The sequence below is a fragment of the Sorex fumeus genome, unplaced genomic scaffold, assembly GCF_029834395.1.
Source record: "Sorex fumeus unplaced genomic scaffold, SorFum_2.1 ptg000041l, whole genome shotgun sequence".
Taxonomy (NCBI): Eukaryota; Metazoa; Chordata; class Mammalia; order Eulipotyphla; family Soricidae; genus Sorex; species Sorex fumeus.
In genome coordinates this window covers 6,371,421-6,398,474 of record NW_026606098.1, presented here as the reverse complement: position 1 = coordinate 6,398,474, position 27,054 = coordinate 6,371,421, and the positions used below count along the sequence as shown (strand labels likewise).

Below are 27,054 nucleotides of genomic sequence, written 5' to 3'. Positions count from 1 at the left end.
GTTGCACTAGGTCTGAAAGTTCCTGTGGCGGAAGTAGCGTATAAGTAATTAGTTTTTTTATTATGCAGTAGAGGGATTTTAGTACTCAACCAGAGGAGATGAAAACTTTAAGCAAAGTTACTCCTGCATGGTTGAATGAACTCGCATCTACTCAGTGTACTGACTTGAAAAGTCTAATGGGCACCTATGTTGTCACCAGTCCCTGAAACTGAAATGGTCTCAGAATCTTCCTTCTTTTGGTAAATGACATGAGCATATGCCCAGTTGTCCATACCACTAGTTTTGGAGACTTGGGTGTCAAGCTGATTGAACAAACTGGAGTTGTTAGACTGCAAAGAAACATATTTTCTTATGATTATACTCAGAAATTCCTCTCTGAGTTCTCAAGTAGATTTTAGTTTTCATTCTAATTTTTTAAATATTAAAAGGATTATTTGCCTCATAAAAGTCTAAATTAAAGCTTGAGAGCTCGAGAGATTGCTCAATGGCTGTTCAGGAGGTCCACGCTCTATCCCAGCACCAAAAGTTCCCCTAAACTTGCCAGAGGCTGGCAGTAAAGCCCATAGAAGCCAAAACTCACACTCTGGAAGCTGTTTCCCCTGGAGAGAAACTCTGGGTGACTGGGTGGACGTGGATCAGTGAGTGGAGCTACACAACCTTATGTCTGTGCCCATGTGGCCGCAGCTCTAGCCCAGGCAGTCAGTGTGTGGTGTAGGGTTGGGTGGGTAAGTGTGAGTGAGGCCTCGCAGACAAGCAATAAGTGTAACGTAGGGGTGAGTAAGCAGTGAGTGGGATGGATGGATGGATGGATGGATGGATGGATGGATGGATGGATGGATGGATGGATGGTAAACGTATGAATGAGGGGAGGGCGGGCGCATCACTGTCAGTTCTCTTGCTCTGAGCTGGGAGCCATGTCCTCCAAAAAATTTGAGGTGACACATGGCGACACTTGTCGGCCCGAGCGGGCCTGACTCCGGCCAGGTACGGCGGCCCCAAGGCCGGGCTCATCCCACCCGGGCTGCCCGGCTGGTGCCTCAGCCACGTCCTCCACCATGCCAGGCCGCTGCCTCGGGCTGCACGTCCCTGCACGTTGCTCTGGCCCGGCCCGGGCCGGCCCCGCGGCCCCGCACACGGTGGTCCAGCACACGGTGCTCCTGCACACGGTGGTCCGTGCCGCCCCGCGGAGCCCAGGACAGGCTGGCTCGGGCTTCCGGCGCGCCCCCGCCTTCCAGACAGCCGCGCCCTCGTAGGCCACGCCCCCGCGCTGGGATGTTGAGCACTCGGCCAATGGAGAGGCTGCGCGTTCTCCTGAGCCCACCCTTGCGCCGTTCTGATTGGTTGAGAGGAAATCGGCCCATCAAGCTCCCCCTGCCGGTTTAGGTGCGCGCGGGGCCGCGGCCGGTCTGACGCGGGGGACGCAGCATGACGGACGGCACGTGAGTCGGCTCGCGACCCCGAGCTACCGAGGCGCGGCACAGAGGGGACCTGAGGCGCGGCGGGCGGGGCGGTGGGCCGCCACTCACTCTCCTGCTCCCCAGGTGTCTGCGCCGCAGAGGGGGGCCCTACCCCACGCCGCCCGCCACCGACCTCGGGCGCTGGCGCCTGGAGTGTGAGATGGGCCGGCAGACATGGACCTACCTGCAGGAGGACGGAGAGGCCAGCCGCGCGCAGACGGCGCTGGAAGCCCACTCGCTGGGGATGGACACCGTAAGTGCCCGGGTGGCCGTGGAGGGCCGCGGGGAGCAACAGGGTGGGTCGCCCCGGGCAGCAGGTGGGTCTGGCGCGGCTCTGTGTGCACAGGGCTTGCAGGCTTTGCCGCGTCTGTCATTCATAAAAGACAGTTTCTTTCTTTCTTTCTTTCTTTCTTTCTTTCTTTCTTTCTTTCTTTCTTTCTTTCTTTCTTTCTAATTTTTATTAGTGAAACACCATGAGGTACAGTTGTAGACATACAAAATTTTGTGCTTGGGTTTCAGTTATACAATAATTGAGTACCCATCCCTCCACCAGTGCCCATTCTCCACTTCCAATGCTCCCAGTATCCCTCCCACCCCCCCATCCCCCCATCCCACCCCATCCCACCCCATCCCTGTGGCAGGTCATTCCCTTTTGTTCTCTCCTTTTGTGTGCTGTGGTTTGCAAAAGAGGCATTGAGTGGCAATCCTGTTCAGTCTGACTCGCTAGTTTCACCAGGAAATGCTGTCACGGAGCCGATGGGTGTTTGGGGTGTCACGTTCCATGGCCCCTTTCCCGGGAAAACCTGTGCTCTGGGCTTGGGGCATCAGACCGTCATCCCAGTTCTTGGGTGTTTTATTACATATTTTCAAGACACCTTGGAGAAGCTGTGAAGAAGATCTAAGTAGGTGACTTGAGAAAGAACACCGTGAGAACTCAGAGCTTTTCTTTTTCTTTTTTTTTTAATGTAGGAGTACTGCTACTTATTCAGCCACTGATTAGCTGATTGAATTGTGCATGAACTCCACCTTACTTTTTTTTTCATTTTTTATAAGGTAAAGGTAAAGGTAAAGGCCCTCCCGTTGATCGTCGATTTGCTCGAGCGGGCCCAGTAACGTCTCCATTGGAGACTTTGTTGTTACTGTGTCTGGCATATCGAATACGTCACGGGGAGCTTGCCAGGCTCTGCCGTGCGGGCAAGATACTCTCGGTAGCTTGCCGGGCTCTCCGAGAGGGGGGGAGGAATCGAACTCGGGTTGGCCATGTTGGCCGCTTGTAAGGCAAACGCCCTACCGGCTGTGCTATTTTTATTTATTGGATCACCGTGAGAGCAGTTACAAAGCTTTTGAGTCTAAGTCTTGATCATACAATGAAACAACCATACCTTCATCAGTGCCCATTCTCCACCCCCAACAACCCCAGAATACCCCCATCCAACACCCTCCCCTTACCTGTGGGGCAGATGATTTCCACATTACTCTCTCTCTACTTTGATCACATTCAATATTTTGACACCAGACCCACCATTATTATTTGAGATTTTACCCCAACACTCAGATATGCTGAAAAGGCAACAGTAGACAATTTGTTTTCTATTGCTGGTTATGAATAACATATGATGTCGCGTGGCTGCAGCAGTGGCTGCACAATTTTGAAATTCCGAAATTTTAACACTTAAATCTGGGGAGATTTCTGCCAAAACCTGCTGGGTTCCGAGATTTGCTCCTAAGTCTCTGGGATCATGGCCGTTAAGCAGCTTGATCAGGAGCCAGAAAGGCCATTCATGGGCGATGACTTGGGGTCTCGTTGGGGTGGGGAGGACAGGACCGGCTCCACTCCCAACCTGTGAGGCCCAAAATGTCTCATCACTGTGGGTCCAAACCTGACAATCCAATGGCCTCTGGAGAATGATGGCCACCGAGCCACCAGGGGGAAGCAGGCAGAGGGATGACATCCTTTCCCCCCTGGGGTGGCCCGGCGATAGTAACCTACTCCAGGGTCCAGATGCATTTCTGCCAAAAGCCGCTGGGTTTTGAGACTGGTTTCTGAGTCGCTGGGATCATGGCCATTAAGCAGCTTGATCAGGAGCCAGAGAGGCCATTCGTGGGTGATGACTTGGGATCTCGCTGGGATGGGGAGGATAGAACCGGCTCCACCCACATCCCGTGAGGCCCAACAAGTTTTGTCACCGCGGGCCCAAGCCTGACTGTCCAATGACTTCTGTAGGATGATGGCCACCAAGCCACTAAGGGGGAGCATGCAGAGTGACAACATCCTTTCCCCCCTGGGGTGGCCTGGCAACAGTAACCTACTGTGGGATCTGGACGCATTTCTGCCAAAAGCCACTGGGTTTCAAGATTTGTTTCTGAGTCTCTGGGAACATGGCTGTTAAGCAGCTTGAACAGGAACCAGAGAGGCCATTCGTGGGCGATGACTTGGGGTCTCGTTGGGGTGGGAAGTACAGGATTGGCTTCACTCCCATCCCATGAGGCCCTGCATCTCATCACTGTGGGCCCAAACCTGACTGTCCAGTAGCCTCTGGAGGATGGTGGCCACCGGGCCGCCAGGGGGAACAGGCCAAGGTACGAAACCTATTCCCATCTGGGTTGGCCCAGCACCAGTAACCTACTGCAGGGACCGGACACATTTCTGCCAAAAGCCGCTGGGTTTCGAGATTTGTTTCTGAGTCTCTGGGATCATGGCCATTAAGCAGTTCAATCAGGAACCAGAGAGGCCATGCCTCCAATTATATAGCTGAGCCAGAGGTGGTTTGTGGGTGTTTTTTCCACATACCTAACTTTTGGCCGTTTACTTTTTTGGTAAACTTTGCTCCAAGTTTTTGGGGTCTGGCCAAAGGCACAGCAGCAATTTTGGGGTATCTGGAAGTCTGAAGGCGCCATCAGGCTGCTGATGCACTCACCTCACAGGTACAGGTTGACCTGTTGGCAGCACCATACCCCCATCAGAGCTTTTCTTGACTTTGCTGAGATGGTATTTGATGGAAAACCTCGGAAACTTCACTGATTCCTACGATTTTGGCTGGGGCTGAGGAGCCGCCAGCTTTCATCTTCTTTCTTCTCTGCAGAGGAGTTACTTTAAGGACTTGCCCAAAGCCCACACAGCCTGGGAGGGCGCCCTGAATGGGATGGTGTTCTACAAGGAGTTGCAGGCCGAGGATGGGCACTGGACTGGCGACTATGGAGGCCCACTCTTCCTCCTCCCAGGTAGGAACTCCTGAGGGCTAGGCCACCTGGCATCTTTGGGGTCCTGGTCCTGTTCAGGTCTTAAGGAACGAGTGAGCAGTTGGAAATCAGGAGTTCACATAGAGAAGGACTGGGGAGAGCTGTCCTGTTGGCAGTGGCATGGGAATGAAGACGCAACTGGGCCTGTGCTCTGATGTGGGAGGCAAGGGTTGTTCTGCTCTGTGTGTGTGTGTGTCTGTGAAAGAAAGTGTGTGTGTGTCTGTGAGAAAGTATATGTCTCTGTATGTGTGTGTGTGAGAGTGTGTTTGTAGTGTGTATGTGAGAGTGTCTGTGAGAAAGTATGTGTGTGTTTGTGTGTGTGTGTGTGTGTGTGTGTGTGAAAGAGAGAGAGAGACAGGCAGACAGACAGAGAGACAGTGTGAGACAGAGTGAGAGTGAGGGTGCACAGTGGAAGGGCACTCCTGGTAAAGAAGTAGGGGTTTGGAAACATAACCTTTAATGTTAGAAATACTCCTAACCTATGGAGAGGAGCCAGGGTGGGCAGGTGGTGGTGGCGGCAGGTTCTTTGGGTTCTCTGAAGGCTGGATGGAGCAGCTTGGGTCCATGAATTAACTCATAGGAAAGAAGGTGGGGGCTGGCTGGCAGGAGTACAGCTGATAGGGCACTTGCTTTGCCTGAACAAACAGGCCAAAAAAAAAGACGTGGAAGGAAGGTGTCTGAGGGAGCTCAGATAGTGGAACTGCAGGGTCAAGGAGGTAAGTTGTAGGATGGAGTTGGGGCTTCCGGTTAATGAACTGACTGAACTACGTAGGACTATTTTGCATACTGGGAATGTCTCCCTATAGAAGTGCCCTGTCTTGTGAAACTGGAAATCCCTTTCTATGAACTTACAGAGAAGGATCCTTGGCTTGTTGTTTTTTTGCCACCCCAAATGGTACTTAGGGATTACTCCTGGCTCTGCACTCAAGAATTACTCCTGGTTTGGTCAGGGGACCATATGGGATGCTAGGAATCTAACCTGGATTGGCTGCATACAAGGCCAGTGCCTTAACCATTGTACTATCACTCTGGCCCCATGCAGAAGGATCCTTGTTTTCAAGCAGTTTGATCAGACTTGTAATTGTGCCTTTAATCTTATATAATTCTGAGGTAATTCTGTGTTTCTGTAAAAATACTTTCTTTTTCTCTTTTGTTTTTTGGGCCGTACCCAGTGGTGCTCAAGTCTTACTCTTGGCTCTGTGCTCAGGGATAATTCCTGGCAGGACTCAGCAAACCTATGCAGTACTGGGGATCAAACTTGGGTTAGTTGAAGAGAGGGCAAGCCCCTTGCCTACTATAGTATCTCTTCTGTCAGCCCCTCTGAAAATTCTTATTGATACAGGTTTTCATTTTGTAACTCTGTTAATTTTAACTTACTTTGTAGTATATGAAATTCTTTTATTACCTTTCTCTTAAAAAACATTTCTTAGCTGTGTCTGACCTTGAATTTATCCATATTGCCTATATCGTGATTGGATATGGTCCCTAGTAAAGCTTGATGGAACTTTGAACAGATTACTTTAGTCTCGTATATTAGTTTGGAAAGAATCAACCTTTAATGTTAGAAATACTCCTATGGTATTTATTGTAACAAGCCCTAATGAACAGATGAGGAAAACTGAGGCACATTTACTCTAGACCAAACAGTAGGAAGAGCCCTAGAATTCTATCAGGCCCCCTAGAAATCTATTGGCTCCAAGTCTTGCTGCCCACTAGACAATCACATTTTACTTTTCTGTCCAGGAATCCATGGGCCTTGTCCTTGAGGGCAAGACAATGGACTCTTTTTTCCTCCTCGGAGTCAAGGACCTGGACTTAGTGGTCTTGGGTACGTGCTTCCTGAGAATAACATCTTTTCTGCACGCAGGCCTCTTGATCACATGCCATGTGGCACGCATTCCTCTGCCTGCTGGATACAAAGAAGAGATGGTGCGATACCTGCGCTCAGTGCAGCTACCTGATGGCGGCTGGGGCCTGTGAGTCACTGTGTGTATGCATGCTGTGTGTGTGTGCATTCTTACACAGGAGATGCACCTACCATGATGGGTGCATCTCTGCTGTGAACCTGGGACTCTCTGGGAAACCAGGGAGGAGGTGAATAGACTAGAAGCCTGTAGATTGGCCCTGATTTCCACAGGAGCCTCAGAATGACTAGCAGTTGACTTTCTGAGTCTCATTTCCAATGATTGTGTTGGGAGTTTCAGCACTCGATGAGAGACTTTTGATATAATGCACCATAGTGAAAATCACTATGCTGTTTTCAGTGAGACAGCAAAAAAATGATCTTATTTCTGGGGTGACAGTAGGTGAAACTACCTCCTGCTTGAGTTTCACCTTGTCTTTCTCTGTGTGTGGCTAACTCTGAGAGCAAGGTCCTTTAGCAATGTAGTTAACTGCCCACTCCACTGTGGATGTGGTTTTGTTGTTTCTTGACTGGCATCCAGGGCTGGAATTCTTCCTATCTTACCACCAGCTGCCATGGTAGAATCCTGGGAAGACAATGCAGCCTTTGTTTATGTTCTCAATGAAGTTGTGGCCCTCTATAGTTTGAGGCTTCAGAGCGCAGATAACATTGAAATCTTAGGACAGGTACAGCATTTTGGCTTTCCCTAATAATTTACTGAGTTTGTTCTGTGCTTAGTGATGACTAAATCTTACTTGGGCCACTCACCTGGGACAGGGTTTTTTTTTTTTTAGGTATGAGAAGTGGGCAGAGGAGATAGGAAGGTCCTGTATAGGCAGTTTTGGAACTGTTCTGTTGTTATGAAAGATGTATAAACTTCCTGGATAATGACTGTCGTGGGTGTAAATCTGTTTTAAAATTCTTGTTATTCCAGGAAATTTCAATGACAGCATTGCTTCATTTCTTAGAAATAATGAAAGGTGCAATTTTCACCCCTGCTTGCTCTTGTAGGCACATTGAGGACAAGTCTACAGTGTTTGGGACTGCGCTGAACTATGTGTCTCTGAGAATTCTGGGTATTGGGCCTGATGATCCTGACTTGGTACGAGCCCGGAACATTCTTCATGAGAAAGGTACAATCTGTACAACCTGTGCTTAGATACAGAAATGTCATCTTAGCATAAAAAACTCTTGTAAATGAGAAATAGGTGATCCCTAGTGCCATCCATTTTTTTAAGGCAAAAATAGAGTTGAAAACTGTCTAACTGAACAGTAATTTTTCAAAAAGCAAACTGACATTACTGTGTAATTTTGTATTATGACATGGCGAAAGAAAGACAACAGGCCTGCACATCACTGTTAATGGTTAATGATTCTTTGCAGTGGCCTCTCTGGAGGCAAGCCTGGCCACATGAGAGTAGCAGGAGCAATGTTTGAGTGGCTCATGCCCTCCACTGTACCTCCATGACTTCTAGGTAGCAGCATCTCTCTTGTTTGCAGGCTCTGGTGACATAATGGATTATGTCCCAGGTGGTTTCCATGTTTTCACTCCTCTGAGAGCTTCAGTTGCTTCTCTACAGGGCCTGGCACAGTCTTACCTTACCTTTGCAAGTAGGCATCTGCTCAGAGCTCTGTGCATGCTTCCTCTGCTTGGGGTCTCCCATCTTCCATCCCACCTACAGTCTGGGAAGCCCTCCTTAGGCTTAACCTTTGATTAGCACCTTGGATATCATCTCCAGGAGAGTGTCCTGATTTTCCAGACTATCTAAGCCCCTTTGGTTATTCTAATAAACTCCTGCATTCTTCCCATGTAAGGCTTCCGTGTGAGTCTCTTATAGTGAATTCATTGGTTGACCTTTGGTTTTCCTTGGAACTCACCTGCTTAGTGAAAGATGTATTTGGGCATGTTTTCCTCTTGCTTCATGCCGTTTTACCTCTGTGACTTGGGTTTGTGATGGGAACTATGTCTAAAGTTGTATTTCTCTACATGACTGATGTTCCTGGGGGTGGCTGCCAAGTGGGGATAACATGTGAAGGCAGCTAGGCATTGCCTTCAAGAGGGAGAAGCTGAATGTCACCTTCTCCAGTCTTTCTTGTTCGCTGGACTCTTCTCTTGCCTCGGCACTAAGGTTCCACCTTACCTTGCCAGGTATGCCTCTTCTCAGGTAGAAGAGCGGGACACATTTATTCTGGGGAAGCTGCTGCTGGTTCTACCCAACAGCTGTGGTGACTGGCAGTCCTGGGTAGCTGTGGAACTTGCTTCTCGCACAGGAATTGACAGATTTCTTTTTCTTTTTTTTTGGGGGGGGGGGGGCGTCACACCCAGCAATGCTCAGGCTTTACTCCTGGCTCTGCGCTTAGATATTACACCTGGTGGTGCTAGGGGACCATATGGGATGCTGGGGATCGAACCTGGGTCGGCCGTGTGCAAGGCAAACGCCTACCCGCTTTACTGTCACTCCAGCCCCTGACAGATCATTTGAGGCCTGACTTTAGTTCTTGCAGGAAGGAGCACACATGATTCCTGAAGGGCCCACCTTTGCAGTTAGAAGCAGATGTTGTGGTATGGATGTGGTGCTTGAAATCAAACTCAGGACCCCATGCATGCAAGGCAGCAACATCCCCAGCCCAAGCATGATGTGGACTTGTTCTCTTCGGCAGGTGGTGCTGTTTTCATCCCTTCTTGGGGGAAATTCTGGCTGGCTGTCCTGAATGTTTACAGCTGGGAAGGCCTCAACACCCTGTTTCCAGAGATGTGGTATGCTCACTCCTCTGGTTGACTTTTGGCTGGGTCACTAGCGCTTTACCTAGAGCAATCAGGAACTGTGTCACACAGCACTTGTTTTGTGGAAGAAAGGCAATCTGTGTGTATGGTGGGGAACCTCCTGACAGAGGCTCTGCTTAGCTTAGTACCACAGAAAGATGGTTGGGGGCACACCTGAAATGAGCTATGTGGGGTTGGGCAATGTGGCAGTTGGGTGGGTCCTTTGGTGCTGATTATGGAGCCTCTGTGTGAGTCTTGGGTCTCTAGCTTTGTTGATTACATCTTATGAATACTTTGAACATAAGGTTGAGAAAAGAAATAAAAGAACCAAAAAAATAAGGCAGAGAGTTCCATGCATCACTAGTCAGTGTTTAGAATATGTGCTGTACTGTTGTTTTTTTTCCCCCCTTGTCTTTCTTTGACTGTGAATATTAAAGTTAAACCAAGATATCACAATTCACCCAGAAACATTTCAGTGTATTTCTCTAACAGGTTTTAAAAACAGAACCACAGTATTGTTAAGATATTCATCAGAATTGACACTAATGGCACTTTAGTATACCTTATTACATATAAGATGCTATAACCGGCATCTTAACATTTTGTTAATAATAAAAGCTGTAGACATGTCTCCTGAGAATTCCTATGTGTATAAGTATCCCCGTTTCACTTTTAGGAAGTGAGGTGCCCTGGACCTGGTGTGGGAGCTCAGGCAGAGCGCCTGTGACCCTCTGGATCACTAGGAGCAAGGAGCTTCCAGGGAGGTAGCTGTGTCAGGAGAGGGTTTTTCAGGAGAGGTACAAAGGAAGGGCCAGTCAGATGCCAACAAGCAGGTCAGATGGAAGGGCTCACTGGGGCTATTGTTGGGAGGAAGAAAGACTGTGGTAGGTGTAGAGGACAGGCACTCTTAGTTTTGTTTTGTTTTTTGCTTTTTGGGTCACATTGGCAATGCATATGGTTTACTCCTGGCTCGTGCACTCAGGAATCACTCCTGGCAGTGCTCGGGGGACCATATGGGATATTGGGAATCGAACGCAGGTCGGCCACATGCAAGGCAAACACCCTATCTGCTGTGCTTTTACTCCAGCCCTGAGGACAGGCACTCTTACCCCATGATAGAAGGGTTCTGGGATCTTTCCAGCATGTGTTATGGCATGCGCAGAGCAGGAAGAGGAGGGATGTGGGTGTCAGTTTGGTGTTCGGATCCCTCATGTGGGTGGGGCCATGGGATAACTAAAGTGCTGACGTTTGATGGAGACCAGCAGGGTAGAAAGTAAGGGATAGTTTTGCCAAATTGGAGGACTAGAGACCCTTAACCACTGCAGCTGTAGAAAAGCTGGCAATATTACCCAAGATGTGAAAAGTCACTCTGTGAAGGGAATAGAGAAGTCTGGGCTGGCAGAGGCAGGCAAGAGTTCAGGAACAGGGAGGTTTTGCTCTGAACACACTGAACTGGGCAATCGCAGGGAAAGTGGGAAATGGCCACAGTGATCTGGAGAGGAGCAGATGTCTTTGAGTGGAGACAAGATCAAGATCAGAGTCAGTAAGATCTGAGAGACCTACAAATACTGTGGAGATTAAAGTTTCAGGAACAGTTGCAGGAAGTCTGAAGGACTAATCTCTGCCACAAGTTTGTGTGTGTGCAAGGGCTGAAAACCACACACCAGTGTTTCCATTGATCTCTTGCTCGCTTCCTAAGCATTTAGTATACAGTGGTGTATGTCACCGCTGAGAAAGCCTAGGATGACCCTGAGTAAAAGTTTAGGGATCAAGCCTCCTAGTTTAGGGTGCTGCATCTGACTGAACCAGAAGGAATGGGCAGGTCTCCATGGGTCTGACCAAACCCCCAAGCGGCATGGCTGTGACTTACTCTTTCCCCAGGCTGTTTCCCTCCTGGGCGCCCGCACACCCTTCGACACTCTGGTGCCATTGCCGGCAGGTCTACCTGCCAATGAGCTACTGCTATGCCACTCGGCTGAGCGCTGAGGAGGACTCACTGGTCCAGAGCCTTCGCCAGGTGAGGTTTCCTAGGACAGATCTCCCGACCGAAGGTCAGAGTTGGCCCTCCTGAGTTTGGCCCTCCTGACTGCATGTTGGGGACCCCACAGAAATGGGATCCCATTGTTAGAGTAGAGCCTCCACCTTCCTGTGACCGCTCATTGACTGCTCAGACCACAGCTGTGCTCCAGTATCATGTGGGGATGCAGAGCACCATGAGCAAGCCCTGGCCAGGTTGTGTCCCTGGGAAGCTAGTCCTGAGATGGGACGTAGGGGGAGGCTATGGGTTAGTCTTGAGCCCTTGGGGGGAGGAGGGACAAAGGAATCATCCCCAGTCCCCTCCTGAGCACTGTGCCCATAGGAGCTGTATGTGGAGGACTACGCCAGCATCAATTGGTCAGCACACAGGAACAGCGTGGCCCCTGATGACCTGTACACACCACACAGTTGGCTGCTCCGTGTAGTGTACGGTGGGTGTCTCTAAAGGGTGGCCAGGGCCCTGCAGAATCAGGGAATATGGGGCAACTCTAATCCATAAGAGATGCTTGTCTTGGGGTCTGTGATGACAAAGGGTGATTGGCCATGTGCACCTCACGTCCGGCAGACCTGTCCTTACCTGGGGCTTAGGCTCCTATGGGAGACGATTTATAGCGGAAGTGATGAGACTGGGTGGGCCCTCTCAGCTTGGCTGGGGTGCTGTGTGTGGAACGTCTGTTCCCGTGCTCATTCCTTCCCTTGTTTGCTCACTCGTTCTGGAGTGGAGCAGGGTCAAAGCCAGGAAGCAAGTTGAGTGGACTGCTCCCCCTGAGAGCACCCTCCTCCCTGATCCAGGGCCATGACAGGGACATTGAGAAGCAGCCTTGGTGGGTAGCATGGCCACACTGGAGAGCAGTGTAGGGGCATGACAGCAGGAGCAGACTCATAGGCAGAGGAGGGGTAGAGTCAGGCAGGGCAGGAGGGAGGTGCCCACCCTGCCTGGTGCCCACTGATGCTTCATTTTCACAGCCCTCCTCAACCTCTATGAGCGCCACCACAGCACCAGCCTGCGGCACCGGGCCATCCAGAAGCTGTACGAGCACATCTCAGCCGACGACCGATTCACCAAGTGCATTAGCATTGGGCCGGTCAGTGCTTAGCGGCAGTCTCTGGGCCTTGGGATGGGGAGCATGTGAAATAGGAGAACATTCTCTGGAAGTGATTTCAGTGTCTTCCACCAGAGCCTGGGAGATCTTTACTCGATGACTTGGTCCTCTGATCTCACGGGACCCCAGCCTTGAACCCTGTCTCCGTGAAATTGGAATCCTTTATCTTGAAGCCACCTCCTGAGAATGTCCTTTCTCTCCGTTGAGCTTCTCCCCATCCACAGCCCAAATAAGCTTCCCTTTGCTTTTCTGTGCTGGTGGTTAGAGTCCTAGGTTCCATTCTACCCCTGTTCTCTTGTGACTTAGACTCTCACTGCTGGGTTTATGACCTTGCTTTGCCTCATGGGACTGTGGGGTCTGGGCAGAGGCCAGGGTGAACATGTGAGCTAGCTCAGGGTGGGAGCCGCTCCTAGCTCTCCACAGGGTTGGAGGTGCAAGAGGCAGAGCTGTTAGAGCCCGTGGTCCCAGAGTGTGAACTCTGACTCCCTCACAGTTCTCTAGACAAGTCTAGTTGCTAACATGTGATTGAACTGAACCCCACTCCCAAACTTCAGTAGATTGTAGATCACTATAACCCCCTTAGAGCAAGTTCCTTTTAGCATTAGTAGGTTTTTGGGTAGATTTTGATTTAATGCTGCATACGGCAGTGGTTTTCAACTACTCATCCACAAACTAGTCCTGTCCAGGTATAAAAAGGTTGAAAAATCATTGGCATGAAAAATGTTTTACTTAAGTTGGAAATCTGGTTTGTTTGGTTTTAGGTCATACCCAGTGATACTCTTGGCATCTTTGTGGCTCTGTGCTCAAGAGATTCCTCTTGGTGGTACTTGGGGATCCATATCGGGTGCTGGGATCAAAGCTGTGTTCAAATCAAATGCCCCACCCACTGTACTATCACTCCAACCCTGAAAATATGGTTCAGTTGGATCTAGACTTAGAACCTAGGCCCTGAAGTCTTATGCTTTGAGCAAGCAGTACTTGTAATGCAGATTTTGTCTCCACCTCTCCTGTGTACGTTAGACCACTTTTTTCTTTGTTCCCTAAGTTAACTAGGGTAGCACAGGACTGGTCACACTCCACGCACACTTAGGGCCACTAAACTTTCCTTATCCTCCTGGTGGGCTCAACTAATGTTGCCTCTGATAGGAAGCTTTCTAGCCTTCTTCTGTTGCAGTGCTCATTCCTTTTGCATATGCATCTTGATTCTTTTGGAGACTATTTCCCTTGCGACCTCATTTCCTCAACCTTGCTCTCAGGGCTTGATGAAGCATGAGGTTGCCCTGGGTGTCAGTGGAGAATATTGACTGGGCTGTGTCTTTCACAGATCTCAAAAACTATCAACATGCTTGTTCGCTGGTATGTGGATGGGCCCTCCTCTCCTGCTTTCCAGGAACACATCTCCAGGATTCCTGATTACCTCTGGTAAGTGTGGCAGAGAAGTGCTTAACATGTGGCTTTCCAGCTTGGTTCTGACAGACTGCTATGCTGAGTGGATTCACTGGAGCCTTGGCCATTGCAGGGGTAGGTGTTATGATCCCCCATGTCACTGTCCCAGAGAGGGAGCTGTAGTGCTGTGGTTCTGGAGTTACATATAGAAGTAGGAGATTAATTATTCGTGAAAACAGGGTGCAAAGTGGTTTTTTTTTAATTATTCTTTTTATTTTTGAGTGACCATGAGATACAGAGTTACAAAGCTAATCATGGTTGGGTTTAAGTCATAGTGTTTCAATACCCACCTGTCACTAGTGTATATTTCCTACCACCAATGTCCCTTTCCCTCCCCACAACTTGTCTCTATGGCAGGCACTTTCAGTTGATTTTGAATGGAAAAATTTACCACCTAGCAGAAATTTTGGAAGGTTCCAGATGGTAATACTAAGATGCCTGTGACAGTGGTAGCTTATTGAATGTCCAGAAGGTCTTGTTGACAGGAGAGTTGCTTAGTCATGGATTGTGCTCCTGTTAATAGTGAATCGTGGAGAGGGAGGTCTCAGCTAGGGCTGGGGGCAGCTTTCATTCCTCTAGCATCTGTGGCCTTGAGCTACCTCTGGGCCACTATAGCCCAGGACCTCTGCCTTGTGGATGGGAAAGCTCACAGCTCTGCCAGAAGCCCTCTGCCACTCCAGATGTGTGCTCTGACCTCCTGACTTCTGGCTCTCGCACTTCTCCCTGACTTGGACTCTTCTCTTCACAGGCTGGGCCTCGATGGCATGAAAATGCAGGTAAGAGCTGCTTTCTTCATTTGTATCCACTCCTGCCTTCTGGGTTTGGGAGACACAAAAATGACTCTTGAAGCACATTTTGGACAGTATGTGGGAGTCACCTCAGACCCTCTGAGGGGCACATAAGTGCCTCTTGGGCGTTTGCCATCTGGCAGCCATTGCAATAGGCTTGGGAGGGTTGTGGGAGAGCTGAGTGCTCTCTGCCACTGTATGTGAATAGTTTGTTACCAGAGTAGTTCAGAGGTGCCTGTAGAAGAGCCACATATCCCACAGTGATCTTTGTGGACAGATCTGCTAGCCTACCAGCTCATGGTGGGGACTTGGCTAACACAGGTGAGCAGTGGGCATCAGACAGGAGAACCCATGACTTCAGGACCTCTGAATCGGGCACCTCCAGCTTCAGGGCTGCCTTACCTACTTAAAGGGTTGGCAGCCTATTTTCCCAACTACCCCCTTGGTGTCCATCACTGCATCACTATTCCATGCTTTATACTGTTTGGCTCTGATACTCTGGTACCATCACTCACCCACTTATTCTCTGTGAGTGACCCTCGGGGTGTGGGTGATGGTCATAGGGCTGTCTAAGCTCATCGGATTCCGTCCTAGCTACAGGGTCCTAGAAGTGCCTAGAAAAACCCTCCGAGGGTTTGTCATCTATAACTAACCTGGCTCTTTGGAGCAGTGTGAGACCTCTAGTAATAACTTCTAGTCACATAGGCCATAAAATCTCAGAGCCTTCACTTCAGAAACTGTGTCTGGGAGGCTGTGCCCACTCCCAGCGGCCAGACTACCCACTCTGCCACTGTTTGGTAAGAAGATTTTCAAAACACAAAGTGGAAAAGTGTGATTCCCTCTGTGGTCTCCCCACCCTTTCCTATTCCTTTAGTGCCTCTGGTTCTGGGGGCATTTTTGACTCTTACCTAAACCCTTTGCTCTGTGCTGTGAGCACTATCAGAGAGGCAACAACAACCCCCAGTTCAGTTTTGCAGGTTTGTGGGCAACAAGATTCAAGAGGGTGGTTTATTTCTCTGTGTGTGTGTGTGTGTGTGTGTGTGTGTGTGTGTGTGTACGCATGCACAACTAGCGGCCCCTCTCTGAGCTGGGTCTCAAGTTTCTAGTACCAGGATGGTATAGCTTCAAAGTTGCTTCCTCCAATGACCCCAAGAGTGGTCTTTGCTGGGTGATTGGTCTCTAGACTCTCCAGGTTCTGAACCTGACATCACTTCCTCTGTGCCCTATATTTTCTGCAGACTAACAGTTAGGACCTGCAACTAGATCCAGCTTGGGTTTCTGTTCTGACCAGTGACTTTCCTCATTGGGGCCCTCTTTTCAGCAGTGGACCCTGCAGGCTGACAGCTGGTGTTATTGCTGGGTCTTTTCTGGCCCTGGTGCTGCTATCTGTTACTGTCCAGTTTGTTTCATTGAGCTTATGCCACTGGCATTCTTGGCACAACCAGAGTGTTGACAAGTGGACTGGGCTTCCAGGGTCCGTTCCAGTCCTGTCGAAGCATCACTAGGCTCCACACCTCCAGCTGTACTCATAAGTGGGAATGTTCCTAGTCATCACTGTTGTGGGGTGTGAAGCTCACATTGGTGATGGGTGAACATCGAAGACCAGGTGATGGTGGTTCAAACCCTAGAAGTCATGCTGTGCCCCCATTAATGCAGGAGAGTGTGCCTGTCCCCCTTGCCCCTGTAGGACTAGCCCCTTCCAGGCACTTGTGGGATCTGAGAAATGTGCAGAGACCAAAGCCTAGATTCAGGCATCAACTGGACTCTAGCTCTCTCTAGGATCTGGTGGGAACCCCAGATCCCTTCTCCCTGCACCTGTCCCTGGGACCTGGATGGCAGTGTGGGTGAGAGGATGTGGCAGCTTGCTACTATAATGCTTATTTTTCATGCACAGGGCACCAACGGTTCACAGATCTGGGATACCTCATTTGCCATTCAGGCACTACTGGAGGTATGTGGCTTTGTATTATGTGGCTTTGTATCCTTGCCCTTCAGATTCCAGCTGGCCTTCCTGTTTGTGGATGTGGTCCCTGAGGGACCTGCCTTGGTCATCAGGGTTCCATGCTTTGCCAGAGTGCCAGTGAGGTGATAGCCTTTCCTGGCTGATCTGGGTGGTGGCCAACTTAGAGACTTCTGAGAAGGATGCCAAGGGCTGTTCCTGAGCAGATAGGGCACTGAGGACATCTAGAGGTGGGAGCAGGGGCTCTAGGTTTTTCTCAAATATTTGACTTCTCATAAGCAGCACTTTTGAACATTTCCCAGAAAGAAGTGAGAGCATATTTTATACGGCAGGATTGGTATCTGTGCTAGTAGACCTGCCTTTGACGGAGCGTGGGCCCTCTGGATGTAGCCCTGGCCAAGACAGGTTGCAGTGAGATTGCCACTCTGTCCACTTATTTTTCATTATGGTGTTCTCACTTGTTATCAGAAACCCAAGTGCCTGAGACTCGCGTGCATTTGCCTCATGTTCCTAGTGGTGCCAAGAAGGGCGTAAAGGTTGTCTGGGCACCAGGGTCCTATGCCAGCTGCTGTTAAGGGCTCAGTCTCTCCTCTGCTTTGCTCTAGGCCAGTGCAGAACTCAGGCCTGAGTTCTCATCCTGCCTGCAGAAGGCACATGAGTTTCTCCGGACCTCACAGGTAAGACTGAACGCAGCTTTGCCTGGGCTTTTGACGGCTTCTCCCCAGGTACTACCCTTACCCTTCCTCTCTAGCTCTGTTACTGGCCACTTCATAGCAATGACTGGGGCTTGTCGTGGACCATGGTTGGGTGGGTTAAGTCCCTGCTGGCATTGCTGGTGGTTAGTAGGCAGCAAGCCAGGCGTTGCACATCCTGCTGTTTCTTTGCCCTGTCCTGCTGTTTTGTCAGTGACTGGTGCCAGTACCTGTTCTCCATTCATACTCTCCGGTGTTTTCCAGGTCCCAGACAATCCTCCTGACTACCAGAAGTACTACCGCCAGATGAATAAGGTACCTGAGACCCACTCTGTGCCCCTAGTCACTGCTGGGTCCCTGACCTTGGAGTGGCAGCCTGGTTCCATGAGCCTGGCCTTTGGGGGAGGGCTCATCCTGGTGTCCTGGGCTTCCTGTTTTGACTGAGATATGGCTTGGGGTTCCACTGATGTCCCTGGCTATCTACAACCGGGAATATGGTAGTCCTCTGCCATTACGGCACAGGCCATGTACACACTTTTGCCTGTGAGATTTTTCAGACACCCAAGTGTGGAGGATTAACTTGCTGTGGATGAGGGTGACTGGGGAGGGAGTGTGAGAGCTGGCCTGCTATCAGGGGTACCTGGGCCATCTCCTGTGGTAGAAAGCAATGAAGAGGTCAGGCTGCCACCCCTGGAGAGAGGAAAGCAAGGGATCAGGGAACCTTGTGTTGTGGGGATGGGATTGCAGCCTCCTCCCTTTTGTGGTAGCCCAGATGAGGAATGGGTCAGTCACAGAGCCTACACTTTTCAGGGCGGCTTCTCCTTCAGCACTCTGGATTGCGGCTGGATTGTTGCTGATTGCACCGCTGAGGCCTTGAAGGCCATCCTTCTCCTGCAGGAAAAGTGTCCCTTTATCACCAAGCATGTTCCCCGAGAGCGGCTCTGTGATGCTGTGGCTGTGGTGAGCCTCCCCGAAGCCAGGGTCCCTCCAGTGTTGAGGTTGAGCGAGCTCACCTCCTCTTCCCTCAGGGCTGGCCCTCTAATGGCTCTATGCAGTGGGTGAGGGCAGTGGTGGGGACTCTGGTACACCCTAACTGTTTTTGCTTATCTGGGTTGTCCCATGAAGGGCCAGTATCCTTATGGGGGGGCTGAAGGAAGAACAAGAATTTCTTATATCAAATCCTCTTGTTCAGGTTTGACATGAAAGGAGCTGTGTGCTTGTAAATGGACAGACAACTGCGTGTTAATGTGTAGGGTCCCCCCATTACTCTGGTCAGACTTAGTACAGTGTGCAGCCTGTTGTTGAAGGCACCTGGGACTTGGTTGAATGGGACACTGCCTTTCCTGCTCCATTAGATCCTAACCTTCAATGCTTCTACAAACCTTCTAGAAGCCTGTGGACCCTGTTCATGGGCAGTGCATGGGTGTGTTCTACAGCATTTTTTCTGTGGTTTTAGTTGCTGAACATGAGAAATTCCGACGGAGGGTTTGCCACCTATGAAACCAAGCGCGGAGGGCTCTTGCTGGAGCTGCTGAACCCCTCAGAGGTCTTTGGTTAGTGATCAGCCCACAGTGTGCCCACAGATTGGGGACCCTCAGCCTGCAGCAGGCTTACCCATGCCTCCACTCTGTCCACTGGTACTGACTACTTTCAGTTCCCATGGGCCTGGGAAATGCTGGGAAACCTATAAGGAATCTCCCTCAGTATTGACAGCTCTGCTCCCCAACATCTGAGAGGGGTGGGAGAGCTGTGATTCTGCTTCAGGTGTCTAGGGAGGAACTGGGATTTGTACCTGTCTCTCTGGGGTCCTTTGTGGGGGTTCTCATCTCCTGAGTGCTTCCCACAGAGCTGACAGTGGGATCCACATTCCCTGTGGCCTTCCTATTGTGTTACCCCTCCATGGTGGGCGGGGGGCTCCAGTGATACCCTCAAGCTATCAGTCTGCCCAGCACTATGCTCTTTGGAGTGAGTGCAGTTCTCTGCTGTGTCCCTTCCTCCCTCTTCTCTCCAGTCTGACTGTTCTGCAGCAGAGCTGAGCCTCAGGTCACCCTGTAGGTACAGCTGCTGCCCTGCCACCTGGGAACTATTGCCCCAGGCTAGATCCTTACAGTGTCATTTGGGAGCCCCAGGCTTTTGCAGTGGTTTGGCCTGAATTGCTAGTTGGGTGTTTGCAGTGAAGTTTTTACCCCTCTTACCTTTCTTACCTTTCCCAGGGGATATCATGATTGACTACACGTATGTGGAGTGCACCTCGGCTGTGATGCAGGCACTGAAGCATTTTCATACTCAGTTTCCAGACCACAGGGCCGAGGAGATCAGGTGGGGATGGCCTCAGCATAGGACACTGTTACTCCACCACAGATGCCACAGGCTCAGGCTCAGAGCTCAGAGGCTGCCACACTTGACTCTGGTGCTGAGGGGCTACTCCCAGCTCTGTGCTTGGAGGGGTGGTAGTGATGAATTCATTCCAGGTGGTGCTCAGGGAACCCTGCAGTGGTGAGGGTCCAAGCCAGAACTTCTGCATGCAAGACATGAACTCAGTCCTTTGAGCCATCTCTACAGTGACTGTGGGTAGTAGCTCTCCTTTTCAAGTTGAGGAAGTTCCTCTCCTGTTCCTATTTTGCTGACAATGGCGATCATGAACAGGTTTTAGCTTTTGTCAAATACTACTGCTCTATCTATTAATGATTTTATTTTTTTTCTTCTTTAGACTGTTGCTTTGATAGATTGCATTAATTAATTTTTTAATATGGTATTTTATTTTAAAATCACACTTTAAACCTGGATAAATCCCACTTGTTTATATGCATAATTCTTATTATAGATTTTTAGGTTTGACTTGATTTTTTTTGTTTTTGAGAATTTTTGTATCTGTGCTACTATAGTATAGTATATCAGTTTATAACCTTCCTTTTTGTTATGTCTCTGTGCTCAAGGATCACTCCTGGGAGAGGCTCAGACGACCATATGTAGTGCTGGGGATCAAACCCAGCTTACTGCGTGCAAGGTGGTGACCTGGGTAGACCCATTGTATTACCCCTCTGTGGGTATATCTCTCTGGGATATCTCACTGCATATCTCTTGGTGGGTAATTATAATCACCCACTGTATAGCTCTCTGGATATATCTTATTGTATAACTCTTGGTGGGTAATTATAATCTGTAGCACTGTAGCACTGTCCTCCCATTGTTCATCCATTTGCTTGAGCGGGCACCAGTAACATCTCACAACAAATTGTGAGACTTCTTGTTACTGTTTTTGGCATATTGAATACGTCATGGGGAGCTTGCCAGGCTTTGCCATGCCCACTATATATATCTCTCTGGCTCTCCCTTTATTTTTATTCTCTGAGAGAGATTGTGAAGATTTTTGTATTATTTCTACCTAAAATGTTTGGTAGAAATCACCAGAAATCACTTGGATAACTCTTTGTATTCCAATTATAGATTCTTTGGGTTTTCTTTGTAGACTTATACTTATTTATGACATATTTTTTCTTTAAGTCTATAGACCTAGGGTTGGCGTGATAGTACAGTGGGGAGGGCGCTTGTCTTGCACGGGACCAGCTGGGTTCTATCCCTAACATCCCATATGGTCCCCCGAGCACCACCAGGAATGATTTCTGAGTGCAGAGCCAGGAGTAAGCCCTGAGCATTGCTGTGTATGGCCCCAAGACCTAAATAAACTGTCACTGTCACTGTCCTCCTGTTGTTCATCGATTTGCTCGAGTGGACCCAGTAACATCTCCATTGTGACAATTGTTACTGTGTTTGGCATATCGAATACATCATGGGTAACTTGCCAGGCTTTGCCATACAGGCAAGATACTCTCGGTAGCTTGCCAGGATCTCCGAGAGGGGCGGAGGAATCAAACTCGGGTCGGCCATGTTGGCCACTTGCAAGGCAAACATCCCACCTGCTGTGCTATCACTCCAGCCCCTAAATAAATAAATATTAGTTCATAGGTCTGTAGTTGTTTTCCTTTTCCTTTTTTTTCTTTCCTTATTATTATTTTTTTAAAACTGCCTTCGCTTAGACCTCCAGTATTTTGCTTAGCAAAAGTGGTCATAATGGCATATTTGTCATATTTATTGATTTTAAAGGGAATATTTGTAACATTTTTATTAAAAATTATGTGTTGAGGGGCTGGAGCAATAGCACAGTGAGTAGGGCATTTGCCTTGCATGCAGCTGACCCGGGTTCGATTCCCAGCATCCCACATGGTCCCCTGAGCACCGCCAGGGGTAATTCCTGAGTGCAGAGCCAGAAGTAACCCCTGTGCATCACCAGATGCGAGCCAAAAAGCAAAAAAAAAAAAAAGGTTTGGAAGATTTTGGTAGTTAACCTTTTTCATGTTTTTAACATGAATTCAATAAGTTGTTTTTCTCTCTTTTAAATACGTTGAATCTTAGAAGATGACTTTTCTATGTTTATTAAGATTATATATTTATCTTGATTTGTTAGTGTTATAAGTGATAATTTTAGTTTTTCTAATGTTAAAATGTCTTTGATATTAGGAACAATACTGATTGTTCTCTACTATATTTAGTTTCTTAATATTTAGATTTTTCATCTATAACTGAGACATCTCACACTTGATGGCTTACTGAAAAGCTTATATTAGATCCCTAGAATGATCTAGGAGGTGTTTCTTTCCTTTTCTATTTACTAGAATAGACCTATTATTCTAATTTTGAGTAAAATTAGAGTAAATTCCTGTGATAATTTAGGAGAATCCACTTATAAAACTCTGAGGCTTGAAATTCCTTTTCTAAGAAAAATTCACATATGTTTTGGTGGTGGAAGGGAGTTGCACACTCTCAGCACTGCTCAGGGCTCACTCTTTGTGAATGAGTGATTCAACTTAGGGAATCACTCCTGGTGGGCTCGGGAGACCTTATGAGATGCTGGGGATTATACCTGGGTGGGCCACATGCAAAGTAGATACCTTACTAACTGTACTGTCTCTCCCGCCCCAGTTTTCTCTGTATTCTAAATTAAAATTTTTAAATTTTATTTTTGGGTCATACCTGAAAGTGCTCAGGTGATACTCCTGGCCATTTGCTTAGGAGTTGTTCCTGATGGTGCATGTGGGAGCCTTTAAGTGCTGAGGAAGTATGCACTCTGACCCTGGACATATCCCTCTTTATTGCTAGTAGTGTTTGTATTTTCACTCTAGGTGCTAGAGCTCTGTTACTACAAACTTGAGCACTAAAAGTGGCACACATTTAGTATTTCAGTTTCTGAAGGTTTTCTATTCAGTCATGGCTTAGCCTTCTTTGTTGCTTACTCTGTTTACTAAATTTTTTTTATATATTTAGTTTACTTTAAAAAAAATCAAATTTATTTGTGGGGGCAGGTGGTAAAGGTCATAGTTGGTGGTGCTCAGGGGTTCCTCCTGGCTTTGTTCTTTGGGGTTGTTCTGGTGGTGCCTAGAATCAGACTGGGATTGTCCATATGCAAGGCAAGCACCTTAATCCCTGTACTGTCTTTCTGGCCCACTCTGATATTTTCGAAGTAGGATCTCCCCTGTGGTTTTAATGGCCACCCGAGGATGCTCTGGGAAGCACCTAACCCAGGTATGGGTCAGGTCTCAGGGTTCAGTGCTCAGGCCCCTTGTACATGCAGGGTCTGTTCTCAAGTCTTTGAGCTATCACCCTTGTCCTTCTTTCTAACTTTTAATTAATCTGTCGATTGTGTGTGTGGGGGGGCACACCTGCCTGTGTTCAGGACTTACTCCTGCCTCTGGGCACCAGAATCACTCCTGGCAGTACTTGGGGGACCATATGTAGTGCAGGGGCTCAAACTGGGGGCAGCTGCATACAAGGCAAATGTCTTACCCCCTGTACTGTCTTTCTGACCCCCTAACTTTTTTTTTCTCTTTTTGGGTCGCACCCAGAGATGCACAGAGGTTACTCCTGACTCTGCACTCAGGAATTACTCCTGGCGGTGCTCAGGGGGCCAAATGGGATGCTGGGAATCGAACCCGGGTCGGCCGCGTGCAAGGCAAACACCCTACCCGCTGTGCTATCACTCCAGCCCCTTGGCCCCCAAACTTTTAACTAAGAAGATTTAATTTTGTATGGTTTCTCAAGCCTGTGCCACTGGCAGGGTTTTATTTACATGGATTCTGTTTTCTGTGTGTGGAGGGATTTTGTCCCTGAAGTTTCACCATTTCTTTTTCTAGTCTTCCAGTTTTCTTCTCCTTCTCATGTCTGATAATTGCTCCTTCTTTGACCTGAGCTCCTGTGTCAGCTGTTTATTTTTGCAAGTATTCTTACAGGAGAGCATGGTCATTCTTAGACGATAGAATGACCAACCCGGAATTGGTAGAGTTGGGGTTGTTAAATTGCTGTTTGCTGCATTAGTTACTGGTCCCATCTCTTGTGTTCCAGAGAGACCCTCAAGCAAGGCCTGGCATACTGCCGGCAGGTACAGAGGCCTGACGGCTCCTGGGAAGGGTGAGTGACTCCCGAGGTGGGATATGTGTTGGGTGGGAGACCTGTTGCATAGCAGGTTCAGTTCAGCAGTGCCACATTAGAGACAGTGGAAGCATACTGCCAGCCACAGGGTTCTAGTGGGCCTTGTTCCTCTTTCACATACTGGGCCTTGTTGGTAGTTGCTGAAGGCAGTTGTGTCTTTGACCATATGGGAACATTCCGTGATGTTTGTGATCACTCACTGCTGTGGCATTTGAATCTACTCTTACCTTGCTGGGTAGTTCCAGTAGGAGGAGCTGTTTGACTGTGTGACTGCCAGGCTGTCTCTCATCTGGAGTTGGTGTGGTTTGCTGAAGGCCATGGGAGGTTTTTCTTGAAAAATACCCTCAGCATCTTACTCAAATAAAAGGACAGACATAGAAAGATTGCATTCATCTGGGGAAAATAAAGTAACAAAATAGGAGACTAACACCCAAGAATAGCCGAGATAAGTACCAAGAGGTTCACTCCATGGCTTGGAGGCCAGCCGCGTACTCTAGGGGTAAAGGCAGCTCAGATAGAGAAGGGAGCACCAAATAAAGGGTGTTGGGAAGATCCACACAGGATGGGAGATGCATGCTGAAAGTAAACTATAGACCGAACATGATTGCCACTCAATACCTCTTTTGCAAACCACAGCACCCAAAAGGAGAGAGAGAACAAAAGAGAATGCCCTGCCACAGAGGCAGGGTGAGAAAGAGGGGGAGGGGGGGTGGGAGAGATACTGGAATTAATGGTGGTGGAAAATGGGCACTGGTGGTAGGGTAGGTACTCAATCATTGTATAACTGAAACCCAAGCACAAAAATTTGTAAGTCTACAACTGTACCTCATGGTGTTTCACTAATTAAAAAAGAAAGGGCTCAGACTCTCTCTCCTTGTTGCCTCCAGCTCATGGGGGGTCTGCTTCACCTATGGCACCTGGTTTGGCCTGGAAGCATTTGCCTGCATGGGGCAGATCTATTGTGATGGGTAAGTGACACACCTACCCTGAGGGTAGGTCTCTGGCCAGCCTTTCTGCTATGTTTGCTTCTTTCTTTGGGGGTTGGGTTTTGTGAGAGGCTTGACATAAGGAGGAATTCCCTGAGTCCTGAACAGTAGTGGCAGCCATCTGTCTTAGCGATGTTTGGCTGTGAAGTTGCTCCCTGCTCTTTCCTACCTGTGAAAGGAGAGGAGCTTTGGGCTCCCTGCCCTTCCTGAACTCCATTCACAGTAGTTGAAGAAAAGGAGGAGACCTCAGATCTGAACTGTTGCTGGCTACCTCCCTTAGCTTTGCTCTGCTGGAGCTAGGAGGGCATTTGCTTAATCAAGCAAATTTGGGCAGCCCCGGTCCTCTTCAAATGACAGCAAATGCTGTTCCCTCTCCTGAGCCCCTCAAGTTGGTGAGGTTGTGTGGGTTTACGAGTTCTCTTTCCAGCAACCCTGAAGGTGACGGTCTCTGTCCACTCACGGTCCTTGGAACCAGAGGGCAGACCTTCACATCCTGCCCATGTTCCCAAATGACTGTCTTGTGTTTGGTCTCTATAGGGTAGCCAGTGCAGAAGTCACCCGGGCCTGTGACTTCCTGCTCTCCAAGCAGATGGCAGACGGTGGCTGGGGGGAGGACTTCGAGTCCTGTGAGCAGCGTCGCTATGTACAGAGCGCCCAGTCCCAGATCCATAACACCTGCTGGGCCCTGATGGGGCTGATGGCTGTGAGGTGGGCACCAAAACCTGTTCCTGGGAAGTCAGTGGGTTGGATGGGGCAGCCCAAAATGCTCATGTCTTGAGGAAGCCTGGTCACCAGTGACAGCCAGGGAAACAAGTGCTCAGGAGTGGCAGGAGGTGTGGCAGCTGTGTGTGTGACGATGTGGCAAGTGCCGGTGCTTATAGACACGTGCTTATGGGCACAGATGTACTCACAGGCACAGATGTACTTCCCCGCATACACAGTCAGTGCTGCTTTCATGGGTTTGGGGCCATTGGAATCCTTCTACAGCACCCTCGAAGCCAGACTGGTCAACAGGAGTAGGAGCATCAGAGTGTGGGGACCCTCAGTGTACCTCTGCCTCCCATCACTGAAATTTTTGTCCTTCCTATGTCTCTAGCCTTGAGAAAGTGAAGGGCCACATGTGGCTCCTGGCCCGCAGAGGACCCTGAGTACCAATGAATGGCCTGGGATGCTCCCTCATGGACAGCCCTCTCAACTCCTCCTCGCAATGTTTTTTCACTTCCCAGGTCTCTGGGAGTGATGTTAGTGATTCTGCAAAGAGCAGTGCTGACTGTTTCACTGGGTGCTATACTCCACATGGGTTGGTTTCATCTCGTGCATCATCATTTTTTCCCCCTCTTTGTTCCGGGCTTGGTGACATGAGATTGAGGACTCAGGGCTAACTGGTTAAAGCCTATCTCACACTGAGTGTGGAGGGTGTACTGAAGCCTGTCTCTTGCCCAGGTATCCTGATGTAGCAGTCCTGGAGAGAGGAGTCAGATGTCTGCTTGGCAAGCAGCTCCCCAGTGGCGACTGGCCTCAGGTATGCCCTGCCACTTCTGCGCCCTCACCTGTCCCTCACCGAGTACTGGGGTAGGGTTTTGGCTTTGGAATCAGAGGCATGTGTCTTATGTTGGAAACGTATCTGTGATGGGAGTTGCATCCAGAGGGCCTACATGACTTTGGCTATTTGCATATGAAACACTAACTGGAGGCAGGGTGAGAGCTGGGCAGGGAACAGTCCAGGGGCCTGATGGGCTCTCACTCAATATTGTGACTCATGAGGTTCTGGGAGGTTGACTTCCGTGTATCCGAGACTAGGACTCTGTGGGGCTGGGGACACAGACTGGAGCGTTAGCTGGGCTCCAGGGGATCCAAAGCTGGGTGGTATCCAGGAAGCTGTCTGCTGATGTTCTCCGTACTCTTGGCAGCTGACTCTTCAGTGAGATTTTGACTTTGGGAACCCCACGGCTACTGGGGGAGCCTTTGTTTGTATTTCCTTTGTGTCTTTTCAGGAAAATATCTCTGGGGTCTTCAACAAGTCCTGTGCCATCAGCTACACAAACTACAGGAATGTCTTCCCCATCTGGACTCTTGGCCGCTTCTCACGCCTGCATCCTGAGAGTGTCCTTGCTGGTCACCCCTGAGAGTGTTTTGGGGCATTTGGGTGGGCACTAGGGTGTTGGGTGGCTTAGCTGGGGTGGTCATGCAGTTTT

The 27,054-nt window shown here is 49.2% G+C and overlaps 1 protein-coding gene across 1 annotated transcript; it reads left to right on the top strand.

The window, feature by feature from the left end:
* The first annotated feature begins 1,359 nt into the window (after positions 1-1,359).
* On the top strand, positions 1,360-27,054 carry LSS (lanosterol synthase). Its single transcript, XM_056119547.1, has 22 exons — positions 1,360-1,439; positions 1,542-1,710; positions 4,541-4,679; positions 6,565-6,673; positions 7,612-7,733; positions 9,262-9,358; positions 11,246-11,381; positions 11,724-11,832; positions 12,368-12,486; positions 13,829-13,926; positions 14,699-14,726; positions 16,633-16,689; positions 17,304-17,375; positions 17,655-17,705; positions 18,201-18,350; positions 18,847-18,943; positions 19,604-19,709; positions 23,787-23,852; positions 24,761-24,841; positions 25,397-25,567; positions 26,303-26,381; positions 26,854-27,054. The coding sequence occupies exons 1-22, from the start codon at positions 1,426-1,428 to the stop codon at positions 26,983-26,985; spliced, it is 2,202 nt and encodes a 733-aa protein (XP_055975522.1). The 5' UTR covers positions 1,360-1,425; the 3' UTR covers positions 26,986-27,054.

Excerpts from the sequence above, each read along its gene's own strand:
- LSS (XM_056119547.1), top strand. Across the intron at positions 17,706-18,200 it reads ACTACCGCCAGATGAATAAG|GGCGGCTTCTCCTTCAGCAC; the intron begins GTACCTGAGACC and ends TACACTTTTCAG. Across the intron at positions 19,710-23,786 it reads CACAGGGCCGAGGAGATCAG|AGAGACCCTCAAGCAAGGCC; the intron begins GTGGGGATGGCC and ends CTTGTGTTCCAG.